The 17,234-nt window shown below is 41.8% G+C and overlaps 1 protein-coding gene across 4 annotated transcripts; it reads left to right on the top strand.

The window, feature by feature from the left end:
- The first annotated feature begins 232 nt into the window (after positions 1-232).
- CLBA1 (clathrin binding box of aftiphilin containing 1) lies at positions 233-16,037 on the top strand. Of its 4 annotated transcripts, none has more exons than XM_020991115.2 (6): positions 233-454; positions 1,138-1,653; positions 2,585-2,733; positions 4,550-4,679; positions 7,788-7,904; positions 14,730-16,037. In XM_020991115.2, exons 2-6 carry the CDS (start codon positions 1,153-1,155, stop codon positions 14,895-14,897), a joined length of 1,065 nt encoding a protein of 354 aa, XP_020846774.1. In that variant the 5' UTR covers positions 233-454; positions 1,138-1,152; the 3' UTR covers positions 14,898-16,037. The 4 variants fall into 4 exon arrangements, 3 of the variants coding, with proteins under 3 accessions (XP_020846774.1, XP_078006501.1, XP_020846776.1); XM_078150375.1 differs by having other exon boundaries at positions 926-1,653; XR_002325470.2 differs by lacking the exon at positions 233-454 and having other exon boundaries at positions 771-1,653; positions 14,730-14,983; positions 15,751-16,037.
- Positions 16,038-17,234: the final 1,197 nt, after the last annotated feature.

The raw sequence follows: 17,234 nt of genomic DNA, 5'->3' as shown, positions 1-17,234 counted from the left end.
AAATGAGTTAAATATAATGTCCTTAAGGTGCTAAATAAACGCTGCTTCGCAGCTCAAAATGGGCTCTCCCCAGAGAATATAACATGAGAAAGCGAGGAAGTGAGGCTGCACCAAGAAGACGTAACCTGCCCGCATGCGCACTCCCCTTCCCCACCTCCCTCCCGACCCCTCCACCCTCGCCCTCCGACGGACTTGCTGACGTCAGCCACCCTGACGGTGGGGGCGGGGTGACGGCGTGACGTCACCCGGAGCCTGGACAGCGCCTGTCACAGCCAGCCGGCCGGGCCGGGGAGTCCGCGGGGCGGCCGCGCTCCATCTCTGGGGCAGCGGGCGCGGGGCCGGCCCGCCAAGCATCCATTCCAGCCCGCCCCGGCCCGGCCCGGCCCTCCCCGGCCCGGCTCTCCCCTTGGCCAGGGTTGCCGGTGGACCCGGAGCGACGGCGCAGCCGGCGACGGTTAGTAACGGCCGTTGGGGACCGTTGACGCGGGGGCGCGGGACCCTGGAGCCTCAGCGCCACGGGGGTCTTCGGGGGTCCCCTTCTCCTCCCCCTCCCCAGCGTTTCCCTGCCGGCAGCCGGGGTCAGCAGATCCCGGGAAACCCAGCTCCCTCCGAGGCAGAACCACAGAACGTCAGCCCCTTCGTCTTACCGTTGGGGAAACTGAGGCCCTGGGGCGAGGAAAGGACTTGCCCAAGGGCACACAGGCAATCTCCGAGACGAGATTCTCGTTCTGGGCTCTGAAGTGGTTACGATTTCAGTCTGAGAGAAAGGGCTCCCTTCTCCCCGATCCTCCCCGATCCTCCCCCCACCCCCGGCTCCTCCTCCCTTCCCCCAGCGGCTCACCTCCGGCCCTGCTCCGCGTCCCCACCCCCACCCCCGCCGTCGCTGTGCCCGCCCGGCCTAACTCCGCTGTGTGTCCTCTGCCAGCTTTGTGCCCAGCCTGGAAGCGTGCCCCCGGGCCGGTCCCTGGATGGAAAGGCCGAGCTCCCCGAGCTGGGTAGCGAGCGAGCCGCGGCGGCGGCGCCTGCTTCCTTCGAGGCGAAGGAAGAAGTGAATGGCCCCCAGGGACGGGCTCCGCACTCGGTTCTCTGGCACCAGTTGGGTTTTTTTGTGTTTTGTCGTTTTAATTTCCCCTGAAGATTTCCTGGCCGAGCATGCAGGACCAGCGCCCCGAGACAAGAGCTCCCCGAGGACAGCAGATGGCCCGTGGGGCCTCGCTCGGTGACCTGGTGGAGGCGGCTTTGGAAAGGGCCTCGGTCAGCGAGCCCCCCAAAGGGAACGGGGGGGCTCACGGACCCGGGAGCGGGGGCTGGGACGAGGAGGCGGCGAAACTAGCCCCCTGTGCCCTGCCCCGGCCGGAGGGCAAAACCCGAAGCGCGGCGGCCTCGGCCGCTGCGGGGGAGCCCGGCCCCTCGGACGGCAGCCCCTGGGCTTCCGCAGAGCCCAACAACTCCTGGGGGGAATTCGAAGGCTTCAGCGAGGCTGCGGACAAGTCGGACACTTTCAGCAGCCTGGACGTTCTGGAGCGCTGGGCAGCGCCGGGGGCACGGGGCAGCGATGCGGACCTGACGGGATGTGTCCCAAGCCCTTGTGGCTGTCTGCAGTCGGATAGCTCACCCGGTGCGAGGGAAACCGCGGCTGCTTCCCCTGTTCAGGTATTTGGCTTCGAACTTTGTTCACTGTTATGAACCCAGGTGTTGCGGTTTGCCTCGCAAGTGACGACTGGAGGTACTCAAGCAGCGGTTGGGTGACTCCTGTCTGGGATGCAGCCGAGGAGATTACTGTTAAAATCACTTAATGCTCTGAGCTTTTGCGATGTATCCTTAATCTACCGGCTTCTGCCGGCTAGATGGTTATTGAACGTCTACAATTCTCTCTTTTCTTTGACAACAGCTTTGAAAATCTCTGTGGAAAAAAGGCACCGAGATTAGAAATTTTCAGTATTCCTCCTGATGGCCAAAGTAGGGCTGACCTTTAGGAGTGGAGACAACAATGATGAATTATCAAAAAAAAAAAAGTCAAAGTATGTTCGTGCTTGAACTGCTCAACTTTCTGATGTCCAGCTTAAGTGGTATTTCTTTACCTTTGTCCTGTGGAGGCTTTTTTCCTCTTTACCTTTTTTATTCCGAAGTTAAGTTTCTCCAACCCTTCTGCCACTTAATCCTTCCTTCTTTTCCCTACTCTTTCTTCGTCTTCATTGCACCTGGTCTTTGCTTTCTCTACTCTCTCCACTGACTTTAATTTCTCCTTTCTTCTCTTTCTCCTCTCTTCCAATCATGCTTTCACTTTCTAATGAAAGAAAGTGGGGAAGTGTAAGATATAATACTTTTAAGTGAGAAAGGAAACCCATTCTGTTCTCTCCACAGTCTAAACTGGAGAGTTCTATTCAGTGAACTGGGTTCATTGGAGCTTGTTAATAAAATACTAATAACTCGGATTTTGATACTTAAAATACTTAATAATTTTGTGTCTACAAAACCAAAATTTTACAATTTAGAATGGCTGGTAGCAGAAATAATGTGTATATCTCACTAGCATAGTTTTTCCTAAAAAGACTGTAGTTTGACTTTTGATTTTTTTTTCCAGGCCAATCTCAGCTATGAGAATATTTTTAAGCTTGTCTTTCAAGAAGTACCAGTACAACAAATGACTGAGGATATTTGCACCTTACACCATTTTCTAGAAAAACATAATGAAGAAAATACTAGCTGCAAATCTGTAAAGAAGCAATTTTGGTAATTAATTTAAAATTAGACATTTAATTAACTTATTCAATGTATTTTTTTGCAAGAAAAGTAGAAAAATGAAATTTATAAAAAAGTTGAAATTTATTTTGGAGCTTTCTCTATTCCTTATTCAGTTCAGAGAAGCAGATGATTATTTCCCTCCATTTAAGTACAGTTGGTACTAGGGATAGAATAGAACGTTTGAATCTATAAGTCGTTTCAGTTCTAAGAAATTTATTAAGCAAGAATTACTGATATGATCCCCACAGCTCCTTCTATTTAATAGTCTCTAGTGTACAGGCCAGTTATCCAGGGTTAACAGGGAACAAGAATTAATCTGCGTTTTATTTCTTCTTTTATTCCCCTGTTATTTGCTCATATTAGAAATTCTGGGGAACAATGCAAAATACCCAAAACAATAGGGAAAAGGAAGCCCCAAAGTCTTAGTTAAACCACAAGTTGTCTAGTTACAAGACCTTACTTATGCAGAGTAGATATTTGATAAATATTGTTGTTGATTTTATTTTTATTGGTACCTAAATAATAGCATACTGACTGTGCAGTATATGGCATAAAATAGAGCCATCTTATCTGTAGGCAGAACTCCTGGAAGGGAGCTAAAAATGCTTATTGGCTTACCAGAATGCCTTTTATCACCTTGTTTGCCTTTGGAGAGTTTATTTGCATCTAAGCTCCTGATACTGCTTCTGATACATAAAGTCCTATTAATGCTAAGTCACATTGGTGAACTCTTTAAGATTGTAGCTTATTCCTATGCATGTTACCATTTGGTAAGAAGGGCAAACTTTATAGATTTCACTAGGGTGGATTTGATTTTATAATAGCAATAAAGTTGGATCAAGTGGTGTCAGAGAGGGCAAGTTCAGGTCAATGCAGGTTAACTTGGCTTTTTTCCCTTTCTTTGGTCTGCTAGAACAGATTTCCCATAAGCTTGTTGAAAAGCTAGATCAAAATCTTAAAGCTGTTTACCAAATGGCGTAAGGCACTTTAAATCTGATACCATTTCAGGTCAGATCCAGCCCTGACCAGAGTAATAGCAACTCCTGGGTACACAGCTAAACTCCAGGCCCAGAAAGTATCCTCAGCAGGGAGTAGGTGAATGAATGCAAACAGGATAAAAGACTCTGAAGACCGTGGCAGTGGTATCATCATTCTATCACCTTCACTTTATTCTTTTTGCACAGATAGGCAGAATCCAAATGGGCATTCAACTAAATCCTGGGTTGTTTCTAAAAGGGCAGCTCTAACAAGTAGTAGATGCTATGGGGGGATAATTGTGAAAGGATTTTCAGGAGCAACATCATAGGGAAACTATAGGCTAACCCTTTTGTCACATAGTGATAAAGTAGAACAAATACAGAAAATTACAATAGCAGGAAGCATTCTGTACAGGCACAGGTGATTTCTTTTTTAAATGCTTTAAAGTGTTTTAGCAAACCACCCAGTGGCTGAGTAGAGCATTCTGTTTTCTAAAAGCTATGCAAATGAGATGCTTCCCTTAACCAGTTTAGAAGTAGCATCTTGGTATGGTGGAAAGGATGCTGACTTTGGAGTAATAAGACTTGAGTTCATATCCTGGTCCTGCTACTGCTACTTACAATCTGTGATCCCTTGTACAAGACACTGGGCCTCAGTTGTGCCATTTGTAAAATGAAGGGTTTGGACTTTGGACGTCATGTGATTTCAAAGGTCTCTTCTAACAAAAAAATTCTGGGTGCTGTAATTTCTATGTTGGGGTATTGCTTCAGGGATTTAGTCTGAAAGCTTTCTGGATCATATTTAAGTGATTGCATTTGTTTTTCAGCTCTGAGTCCCAAAAACTGTGGAGGATTCTCCAAGAAAAAGATGGCACATCAACTTCAAAATGCCTCTGGAGTAAATCTCATTGCCAAGACAATTTCTTACTTGTTCTTGGAATAGATGCTGCTCAAAAAGTAAAGTAATACACTTTTAACTAACGTGATGTCACTGACCCAACATCAGAGCTCTGCATTGTTTCTCTGAGTGGGAGGGTGGGATTATACTCAGACATCTACATAACTGCTCTAGTTATCATTGCCACTTATGGCACACCCTCGTCAGACTTCCGGTGAAGGATGAGGGGTGCAGCCTGTTGCCATGGGGCGGAGTTTCTTTGTCTATGCAAAGCTAATTGGTCTGTAGGGAATCAGAGCTGCTATTTTAGCCTCATTAGCCACCTGGTCAGAATGGCTCAAACTCAGTTGTCCTGTTTAAACATACTTAGAGGTTTTAGGTACAAGCCTTGAATTAGGAAGAAACAAAACTATTTCTCAAATAAGTTATTTTTATAAGCCTTCCTTGCTGTATACAGTATTCTCAGTATTCCTGAGAAATTGTCTATTCAATTCAATTCAGTAAACATTTATCAAGTGCCTACTACGTACTAAGGGTTTGTTGTTCAGTTGTTCAGTCACATCCAACTCTACATGGACTTTTTGTCCATGGGCTTTTTTCTTGGCAAAGATTCTGGAGCGATTTGCCATTTCTTTCTCCAGTGTGTTTTCATTTCACAGATGAGGAACTGAGGTAAATAGGGGTTAAGTTGACTTGACCAAAGTGGTACAACTAGCAAGTGTCTGAGGCAATATTTGAACTTGGTTCATGCTGACTCCAAGGCCAGCACGCTGTCCACCTTGCCACCTAGCTGCCCTCAGGTGCTGGAGATACAAATAAGAAAAAGACAGTGTCTACGAAAAAGGAAGGGGTCGAGTGGTGGAAAAACCAGGAAGTAGTTGAAACCAAGCAGAGCTGCCGATGGAGAATAGAATGAGCCAGAAGTCCAATTTCCATCCTCTTTAAAGGAAGACTTTAGGAGAAGTGTAAGACTCCACCTTTCAGCCCTCCAAGAAGAGGAAAGTGGGATGGTGTCTGAGGATCCAGGGCTGACTTGGCAGTATAATGGTGAGATTAGAAGTGATCAGTTTATCCTGAGACGGGTATTTTGTTTATATAGAATCCAATCAATCAGACATTAATTTTCACAGTCTCGGGAGTTCATTAATTAAGCCTTATGGTGGACAGTTTTGTGAGATGCAAGTCTCTTAGAGTGAAGATAACCCAGCCCTTTGCCCACCCTCTGCCAGGTTTAATATATCTAGTCTAATGGAAAGAGCCATGACCTGGAGAGTTAGGAGACTCAGTTTCTAGTTGAGGCTCTGGCATTCTCTATTTGACCATGTCTAGATCATTGAATTTGTCTGTTCCTTAGTTTTCTCATCTGTCACATAGGATAACATTATATTCAACCACCTACCCTACCTAAAACAGAGGATTACTGATACTAAAATGAAATAGTAGATTTGTGTATATTTTCATGTTTTCTTATAGAGTTGTACACTTATGTTTTTTTCTGGTACCATCTGTAAACTACCTGTTTAAAAAAAAAAAGAAAGGGAATGTAAGAATTCCTAATTGATAACAAGCATATTATGTTTTATTGAATGAGCTAGAAAAGACAAGTATAGAGAAGAGTCTATCCTTTTTGACTATGTTGTTTAACCCTGGTCAAGTTACAGCTTCTCCGAGCCTCAGTTTCTTCATCTATAAAAAGGAGGTAATAGAAGCAGCTGCTTCACAGGGTTGTTACAAGGCTCAAACTACAGTTAGTTCTGCTATAACAAGACATATGAGTTCCCAACCCAAAATGCACTGCACTATGCAAATAGCTCAATGTATGCAAAGAGTATGTATAGCTCAATATGCAAAAATGCACAATAAAAAACAGCCTATGGGGAAAAGTGGAATTAGGGGCATAATTCTCAGAAACTTTGTCAGTGACACTTTGAAAAAAAGATAAGAAGCAAACAAAAAATGGTAGCCCAGTTGTATACATGTCAAATGGCTATGAAATATATAAATACTATGATGAATGGTGGCCACAAATGCAGCCTCAAGCTGCTGCCAGGTCCACATGAGGCAGGGTAAAACTCTTGCACCCACAGCTCCCTCTGCACCAGATGATACAAAATAAATATGGCTCTTTAGTTTCACAAAGACCTAAAGTTTGCTTCTGGAAGTGGCATCAGAAAGGTTGCAGTTTGTCAGCTATTGTGAAGTGCTACAGTTTTCTACATTCTTACTTTCTTGAGGAAGAAATTGAGAAACAAGCTCGAAATTTGAGTCATGCTCAAAATGTTCCCTAATGTAAGTTGAGTCGGAATGAATTTAAGTTTTAAAAATACACACTATGGTATAATGTATGGGGTTGGTTTTTTTTTTGCAATACCTTAAAGCTCTATATAAATGTAAGCTATTATAGTTTACTACAGAATAAAATAGAGTAAATCAAAGAAAGTTAATCTTTTCCAAGGCCCACTTTTAAAATCCCACCATCCTTTTCAACTTCTTAAAGTATAATTTTGGGTCCAAAGGCACAGTTACTACCTAATGGTAGAAGTTCTTAGAATGTCGTAAAATGTGCAGATTTTCATATACAGAATTGTTATTTATCACTACTAGTTTATTTTTACCTTAACATTTTATCCATGGGTTTTTCTTCTCTGTAAAGAAGGCATAATAGCACATAGAAGGCACACAGTAAATATGCATTAAATTATTGAATATTTATGATCATTGACAAGATTAACCTTTTATTAGGAAACTCAAGAGGTGCTTCAAAAGAACAGAACAAAAATTAGTTCATTTCTCAGTGCCCCAGGACTTAGCCCAGTGCCTGGCACATAGTACTAACTTAATAAGTGATTGCTGATGAGAGTCAACATAGAATTGTAAATAAGGTAATCAACTTGGAGTCAGGAAAGACCCTAGTTCAGATCTCACCTTGAATGCTTACTGTGTGACTCTGTGCAAGTCACTTAAACTTTTTAAACCTCAGTTTACTTTTCTTTAAAATGAGATTGTTAATAACACATACCTCAGAGTTGAGGTTCAAATGTGATAATGATTATAAAGCACTTTGTGAACCTTAAAGTGTTATAAAAATTTCTACTGTATTATTAATAAAGCAGACATACAATTCAAGTTTCTGATTAGCTATTTGATGACTTTTTTTATTTTCTTAGGATCTTTCAGGAGGTAAGAATCACGTTCTGGAAGATTCTAACCTGAAAGAGACTGAAGAGTTAACAGAAGTAAATGGCTTTAATCTTAATAATTGCAAGGCACTAATTCAAACCAAGGTAAGAGTCATAGAATTATTAAACTTCAGAGTTGAAAGGGACTTTAATGGTCATCTATTCCAACTTGAAGCAAGAATTCCTCCTACATTATCTTCAACTAGTAGTAAAACTTTCAGTGCCTTGAAATTCACCATCTGACAGACCATTCCATTGAGGGGCAGCTTTGATTTTTAGGAGGGTCTTTCTTGGAGCAGTAATTTCCTCACTATGAATATTTTGTTGACACAGATCACTGTCCTTCCATGTGCTTTCATCCTGTGCAATTTTTGTCCATGTTATCTCATGTCCTTCATAAAGCCTTTTTTATGTGGCACACTGTCCTTTTATTATTTTTAGATTTTCAAGGGCAGAACCCATAACTAGAATGGGATAATCAAGGCTTTTGACCTAGGGCCTCAAAATGGAGATAGAGGTTCTTTCCCACTTACTGTTCCCAGTGCCTTGAGGTTCACTGTAGACTGTGCAGTGCCACAAGGATCCCATCCTTTTTTCCTAGAGCTTTCCTTCTTCCATGATGAACCTTTCCTACTGCCTTGCTCCCAGCCTGCTATCTTCCAGCATGCCACTACATCCTTTCTAGGGGTGCCTGTTGCAAGTACACCATAAAAGTGAACACAACCCCCTGAACCAGAATTCACCACCCAAACAGAATCTCACTTTTTCCATTGACCCCTCTTCCCAAGAATTGCCCAGAAGCACTATATCCAGTTAAGGTGTCATGTTTTCTGTGCATCCTCTGTCACCACTAAAGCAAGTTGCCTCTTCCTCCTTCCCAGGAAGAATTGGACCATGAGGTTCCACCCTTCTCCTTGGACTCATGTGCCCCTTCTCCACTCCCCCCCACCCCATGCTTTCCTCCTTACTCTCTGTCTTTTTTTGTCTCTGTCTCTCTGTCTCTCTCTATCTCTCTCTCCCTCTCTCTCCACATGACTTCATGGGCTTCTCTTCCCCTTCCACCTCATTGCAGTTCCCCCACCAGGGCAGCCTGTCCACTGCACCTTTTCCATCACCCCTAATCCACACTACTGAGTTTACTCTTGAACACTAATTCCTAGTTGTGATTCTGCTCTGAGGATATCAGTGTGCCACTTGAGCTGCCCACCTATTGTCTATTAATCCTACCATGTGATCCACCACCTTTTCTAGCCATAGGTATTCTCAATAGTGTCTTTTACACAATTATCTCACAAAGAAGCTGTTGTGGGAATTCACTGTCTCTACAGTCAGTTCATCAACTGATTAGAAAATGGCTAAAGTGAAAAGCCAAACTTGAAGAAAGGATTAAAGTGAGAAGATAATTGTGTAATTAATAATCCCATTTATGATTAGCAGCTGTAACCCAGCCTGTTTCAACAAGCCTTTGGTTTGGTAAATGGACAAAAGTAAAGATTTTGTCATTTCTTCTCAAGGAAGTTTAACCAATGCAAAATAGTCACCACCATGAGGAGACCAAATGAACCTCACAATACCTTAGGCAGCAAATAGTTAATCTTCTTGCCACGCAGAGACACTTGGTGGCCAAGGGCAATACTAGTTTCTTCCCTGAGCTGATAAGTCTTCTATTATAACTTCTTACTCATTAGTCCTGGAGGGGCGGGGCACAAGGAACAAACTATCTCCCTCTCCCATGATAATGTGTGGTGAGTATAAGGATCTGACCCTCAATTTTAAACCTCATTGATCCTCAGTTAGTTTCCTAGGGTACCAGATCCTCTTGGAACCAATACAGGGGACCTTGCCGTTTCTCAAGGCTTTCACCACTCGTTCCTTACTAACCCTTCCCTGGATATTGAGCTCAACCTGAGGCACCAAGATCACAGATCTGTCTCCCCTGAATAAGTTACTTGCCCTCCCCCCAGACCCTTCCGCCACTACCACTATGTTCAGGTTTCCTGGCACTCAGCTCTCCTGTATCTATACTAAACCGTAACAGTGCATTTTAAAGGAGAGAGATAATAGCGCATCAGAGTAAGGTAATTAGAAGTATGTTCATTTTCCCAAACCAGAATTCATAGAATTATGGAAGTAGAAAGGAATGACGTTATCTAGGGCCGAACTATCCAAGACAGGTGACTATGATTTTCCCACTTAAAGGCATTAATAGGCACAACAAATGCACTGTTCCATTGTCCGATCAACTGAATATTAAAGGTCCTTCCATACAATTAAAAAAGAAAATATCTAATCCTAGATTGAATGGCATAATTTTTCAGAATTAATATTTAATTAGAGTTCCCCAGGCCTATCGTCATGCTGGGTGCCATAATGTCTACTGCCCCAAACAAGAATAAATTTGCATCTCATACCCTCTGCGTAGAGCTTATTGGTTCTAATTTCTGAACTTCTGATCTCAGTTTTATCTAAGACAATCAAAGAAGCCTTGCTTAAGCAAGGGTAGAGGAACTTGTATCAATATAATTATGTTACTAAACTATATAAACTACAAATACTTAAATAACTTCTACTTCTCCACTGCTCCCCCCCCACCCCCCACCCACCCAGGAAAAAGCCAAAGAAATTTTTTTTAAAGTGCAAGGTTCTTGTTACCTTGAAAAGATCAAAATCATTCAGCCTGACTCAATCATCCCCAGAATCAAAGAAGACATCCCAAGGAAATGTATATAATTTATTCCATATTTATACAATACCTGTTTATTTAGTGTTTGAGTGCTTTACAGTATTTTTCTTCGAGTCATTGTGAAGCTCTGAGAGATAGTGCATTGTAGTCTCAAAGCTAAAGAAAATATAAAACAGACCTTTGGCACAGCTTAGGCAAATCCTTATGACTTTATAATTATCACACCAAGGTCTAGTTCATTACACATCCCTTTCCATAAAACTTCTAAATATTTCCCTGAAATTGGCAAGATTTAACTAGGTAACAGTAATACTAATAATAATAACTCACACCCTAAGGTTTATAAGCACTTTCCCCACAACAACCCTATAAGGCAGCTAGTAGTCTTGGGAGCAGTGTTAACCCCACTTTACAGATGAGGAAACAAAAGAGACCCAGAAACAAAGTGGCTTGCCCAAAGTCACGTGACTAATAAATTTTGGAACTGGTATTTCAACCCATATATCCAGATTCCAAGCCTTTTTCCACTATACCAAATTCTTTAGCACTCAAAGGAACCCCAAGTATAGAATCAGGTGCCCTGGTTTCAAATCCCACTTTGTGACTGTGGACGAGCTAGTTACCTTCTCAAGGCTTTCTTTTCTTGATCTACAAAATGACAGTGATACATTCTCTGATGGTACTTTCCAAGTCTAATTCCTGTGATACTGATGCTTTATTTGCTCCATTTTGCCCTTTTGTCTGTGTTTCATGGAAGAGTGAACCCTGAGCATTTACACCCCACTACACACCGTAAGTTTTTGCAATTCTATTCATGGCAACAGTCTGCATTGCTTGGCTACAAAAATGTAATTAAAAGAATCTGCTTTCCTTTTAGCTTTAAATTGGCTGCACCCTATTGACTAGGAATGAGCCTTTACTGATTACTTATAGGTGTAGGTGATGTTATATATTCTGTTTATGCTAGCCGGATTGCCAGTGACCACCAAAGCCCCCTATGCCCTTTTTCTACCTGCTAAGCTCGTGACTCCAATCTTCTATACATTACTTTTCCTCTCATGGTAGCATGGCCTTGAAGTCCACCTGAATTGCCTAATCGTCGCTTCTTTATGCTCTGCCAGACTTAGCTCAACTTCCTCCCTCATATAACTGTTACTTCTCACTAATGCCGACCCCTTCCCTAAACCCTGTATATCAGTAACAGCAAAGACAGACTGAGCTTACTAGTGTGCTATAAGGGAAGCCTATAAACCCCTTCTTTCTGTCACTGAAGGGTAGAAGTAAGAGCAGTGGAGGAGTAGGGAAGAAGGAAAGATTTTGCCTCAGTATAAAGACAAATGTCCTAACAGCCGTCTGATAGTATGGTTGGCCAACTCTTGAAATAGTGAGTTTGCTGTCACCAAAAATATTCGGGAATAAAATGGATGACCATTTGTGAGAATCTTGCATTTGACAGGAGATCTGTACTGTCTCATCTCTTATACTACCTGAAGCAGGTGCTATTCCAAACCTTCTCTTATTTCTTCAACTCCTGCACCTCCTCCCCACCTCAACACCTACCACAAATACACACTATAACCTCTTTCTCCTCTGAGAAAGAAGGTTTGAGCAAAAGACTTGACCTCCTACTTTACTGAGAAAATAAAGACAATCTTCTATGAATACTCCCTACTCTCCTCCTGTCCTTTAGTCTTTTAAGAAAGAGGTGGTACTTCTTGCCAAAGCCAACCTCACTACTTATGCCCTTGATTCTATTTCTCCAGGAACTTATACTTTTTGATCATTCCCTTTTTCTCTCTCATCTTCAGTCATTCTTGATATTAGGGTTTATATGCCTGCTCCTCATAAACATGTCTAGGGCTCCACAAACCCTTTTTAAAAAAAAAAAACAATCAGGGGGCAGCTAGGTGGCCCAGTGGAAAGAGCCTGGCCTCAGACACATAATACTTCCTAGCTGTGTGATTCTAGGCAAGTCACTTAACCCCAATTGCCTAACTAAAAAAAAAACAACCTTTCATTAAATCCTGCCATCCCCTTCAAACTGCCATCCTCTATCTCTTTTCCCTTTCACAGGCAAATTTCCTTTTAAAAGAAAGTCTTTGTAACCTTCACTTGCTTACCTTCCACTCACTCAACACATCCAGACTTCTGACCCAGTCACTTGAGTAAATTGGCTCTCTCCAAGGTTATCAACAACAATCTATTAACTTTTAGAAACAATGGCCTTTTCTAACTCCTTATCTTACCTGGCCTCTCTTCAGCTTTTGACACTGAGATTTTTCCCTTCCACTTGGTTAATTTATCCTCCCTTTGCTTCAGTGGTGCTGCCTTCTCACCACCCTTCCTCCTTTGTTGGATCATCATTTCATCCCCTCAACAGAGGTGTTCCCAGGTTATATTCTAGGTCCTCTTTCTTTCTTCTTGATGATTTCATCTAATCCCATGGTTTCATTTGTCATCTTAAACAGATGACTCTCAAATCTAAACCACCCACCTTTATGTATTCTAATTGTCAACCACATGCGAGACAGTTGGTAACTGGATGTCTCATTGTCACCTCGGAGTCGCCATGTCCAAACAGAACACTCACACCCTTCCTGCAAGCTTCCATGTTTCTGTCAAAGACACCAACCCAGGTTCATAATCTCAGTCATCCTCTTCACTCTTTCCTCTTCCCCACACTTCCAAAGCTAATCACTTGCCTTGTTAATTCTTGCAAATTCTACATTTCTCACAACCGTCCCTTTCTTCTCACCTACACAATCAGTACCCTAGTTTGAGTTCTTATTGCCTCCGACTATTTTAGTTGCCTTCTCACTGTGTTTTCTTCTTCCAGTCCCTCCCCTCTACAATCCTTCCTCCATATAGCTGACAAAATAATTGTTAGTAAGGCACCAATCTGGCCAGGTTAGTCACCTGCCTGTAGGATAAAGTACGTACTCCTACCTAGTATTTAAAGTGTTCCAAAATCTTAACTCTGACCTTATCTCACGTCTCTCCTCTTCACACACGCTGTTCCAGCCAAACTATCCTATGAACTGTTGCCTAAATTCAGTATTCTCTCTCCTGTATCTTGGCCTTGAGATAGACTGCTGCCCATGCCTGAAATGCATGGCATCTGATTCAGAAGCAGATAAGTTACTTGGCATGGCAGAATAATAAAAACCAGTCACAAGTTCCATATGGGTCACTGTGTCCTGATTTTTCCGTACTTTCATGAAGTAAGATTCTCAGCCCTTTGGCTTTCTGGCTGGCAGATTTTATTGCAGCTACCTGTGGAGATCTTCCTCCAGAGTTGTTAACTCTCCTCTCCTTAACATCTTGACAGGCCCACCCACCTTCTTTGCCTTTGACTTAACAAATTCCCTTTCCATCTCCTCTCTTCCTGTCCTTGAGTCTTTGCCCTCCTTTTCCTATAGTTCCAGTTCTCCTCCAGTTTAAGTCATTCTTTTTTTCATCTTTATTCAGCTAGAGCCCTTCAACTCAGATTATTTTTATTCTTTTCCATTCCTCTCAAATTTAAGTCTCCGGAATTCTTCATTATTCTTTCTGTTCCTTCTTCAGCTGGAGTCTTTCTCTTTCCCTTCACTTAACCCCTAAGCTAGATGAATTTTAATGATGAATCAAAAGTGAATTAAGTGACTTTAAAGGTCAAGACTGGCAGTGGCAGTGCCATTCACGATGAGTGAAATTTCGTCGGGTGGCAAAGAGTGGCTCACCTTGAAAAGCCCCAGAAGAAAGTAGAGACCTTAACAAAGTTCTTTCCAGCTCAAATAATAGACTGGTAAAATATATCCATTTTCTACTGTGTACTTCTGCCTTCCACAGCCTCAGCCTAGCAGTGATTAGTGGCATCAAGGCCTGGAGTCCAGGTGGGAAGAGTAGGATATAGGGGAAGAAAGGGCTCAATCTTTTAATTTGTAGGTTTTTAAGAAAATAAAGACTTTTGGTCAATTATGTTGGCTACTGTTTATAAAATATTGCCTCAAAAAAAGGTCATCTGGTCCAACTTCTCCCCTTTCTTCATTTTCCCCCACCCCCATCAGTTTTCAAAAGGGAAATCTATTTCCAAAGGAGAATAGGAGTCTAGCATTATCAGAAAAAAAGCTGACTCAGGCCTCAGTAGACATGGCCCTGCATGATGTTAACCTGAAAGATGTTGATCAGCACTGTAATTTTGAATCCTTGTGTCTAACTTCCTTTATTTTGCTCTGAAATTCACTACCTTTCCTTTCCTCCATTTTTAGCTCTCTGGATCCTCAGCTCCCCGACACAGCAGCCTGTTTATGTACAACTTGTTTTTGAAGAAGACTCCTTCCAGTGGAAATATGCAATACATAACAATTCCAAGAAAGAAAAAACTTTTTACTGCCCGGAATCTAAAAATGAAATTTTTTAATAGTGATGTTTGCTAAAGAAAAATACTTTTTATCTTTGAGGAAAATCTTACATTTTGCTACTGATTTGGTACTGGAAACTGGAAATCATAGACATCTTTGAGGTGATAAACTAGAAATTCTCAGCTGTATTTTCCTATGGTTACCAGTTTGCAAATGAATTAGTCATGGGTAAAAATCAAGACTTTTCTTTGACAAGCTTGCTCTCCATTTTTAAATATACTATTTTCTGGCCACCCCCCAATTTGCCACTAGCAAATGAAACTTCTTCTACAAACTTGCTTTAGTTTTCTAGTCAACAAATAAACACCCAGGCAAAGCCTTGAAAAGGAATGCACTGCCAATTTAAAGCTTAGGGACGCCATATATTTCTTTATCAAAGTTACCAGCCCCCCTGCTCTCAGGTAGCTATTGGAGATGCAGGCTTTGGTAGCCTGCTTCTAGGGCTCATTCCATGGTAGCCACATGACATTAAAGATCACAGACGGCTGAAGGAAAAAACCAGCTCTTCGATGGCTCCCCAATGTCTTGACTCATTTGTTGACCTTTTGTTGATGACTAGTAGAAATGAACATTCTTAGGAAAAGTTCCAGTTGTGACTAGATGTCCCAAAATGTGAATATTTTTCAGTGTCAGCCTGTTCTGCATAGTTCTTTTCTTTATTTTCAGGTGACATACTGTGGCTAAGCCAGGATAATGTCCCTGTGGAGATGTCTGCTTAAATGCTATAATGCTTGTTTGGAATATGTTAAAATATTGTACATAGTAGGTTTAAAATATGTTCTAACTAAAAGATGAGGGAAAACCTAAAGGTATCTCCCCAAAGTATCTTAATCATAACATAAACTGTTTTTCCCTATTTGTTTTTAAGGGTCTTTCTGGAGACACCTCGATTTTCTGTTTAGACATAAAACTCAGTGCTGCGTGTTGTGCACTAAACCTGGGATAACTTGACATTTTCCTGTGTAACTACTGACCTTGACAAAGCAGCACTCATGGGCAACGGTTTTATTCCATTTTACACTTTGTTTATGGAACATCCAAATGAAAACTTTCTCCATGTCTCCACTGAAGAATCATCCCTGTTAAAAGTGGCAAGAGCCAACAAATTCACACTGACTTTTGTAACATTTTATCAAATAAAGTTCCCTGAATAAACTTTCTCGACTGTCTTTTTATTTCCTTTCAATTCCTTTTTTTCCTTATGTAATAATAAGGTGAAGTGTGCAATAAGGAAAAAACTTCTATCTGCTCTGTTTGAATTCTGTTTTTAAGGCAACTGGGTCATGGGTGGGGTTGGAGGAGTAATAAGATTTGAGAGGATTGGTTTGGGAAATAAATATTTCAATGGACTTGAAGTCAGAAAGTATCCCACAGCCCCTGCCTATTAGATTACTACTTTAAAAATTAAAAGTAGACTATAGAGATCATATTTAGTCCATTAGCTGTGACATTTGGCAAGTTACTTCCTGACTTAGGGCCTCTTTACCCATCTATAAAATGGGGGTAATCATAGATGTAGAGCTGAAAGGAATCTTTAGAGGCCATCTGATCTAATATCCTCATTTTACAGGTGAGGAAACTGAGGCCCAGGGAGGTCAAGTGACTTACCCAAGGTTACACAGGTACAACCAGCTTCAATTATGTTCATGGTGGTCATTTTGCAAATTCCCATCAGGGTATTGTGTTTTTAATTTATTTTTAGTTTTAAACATTCACTTCCACAAGATTTTGAGTTCCAGATTTTCTCCCCATCTCATCCCTCCCCCCACCCCAAAATGGTATGCATTCTGAACACCCCTTCCCTAATCTTGCCTCCCTTCTCTCTCTCCCCTCCTCTTATCCCCTTCCCCTTCTATTCTCCTATAGGGAAGGATAGATTTCTATACCACATTGCCTGTATATCGTATTTCCCAGTTGCATGTAAAAAAAATTTTTAACATTTGTTTTTAAAACTTTGGGTTCCAAATTCTCTCCCTTCCTCCCTCCCCACCCACCTTCACTGAGAAGGCAAGCAACTTGATACAGGTTATGCATGTGTAGTCATGCAAAACAATTCATAATAGTCATGTCATGAAAAACTATATTTCTCTTCATCCTATCCTACCCCCCATTTATTCTCTCCTTTGACCCTGTCCCTCTTCAAAAGTGTTTGCTTCTGATCCTCTCCTCCAATCTGCACTCCCTTCTATCATTTCCCCCACCCATTATCCCCTTTCCCCCTATTTTCCAGTAGGGTAAGATAGACTTCCATACCCAATTAAGTGTGTATGCCATTTCCTCCTTAAGCCAATTCTAATGAGAGTAAGATTCACTCATTCCCTTTCACCACTTTTCCTCCACAGTAAAAGCTTT

This window comes from Phascolarctos cinereus, unplaced genomic scaffold (genome assembly GCF_003287225.1).
Source record: "Phascolarctos cinereus isolate Bilbo 61053 unplaced genomic scaffold, phaCin_HiC Scaffold_2;HRSCAF=192, whole genome shotgun sequence".
In the NCBI taxonomy this organism is placed as follows: Eukaryota; Metazoa; Chordata; class Mammalia; order Diprotodontia; family Phascolarctidae; genus Phascolarctos; species Phascolarctos cinereus.
This window is presented reverse-complemented; position numbering and strand designations above follow the sequence as displayed.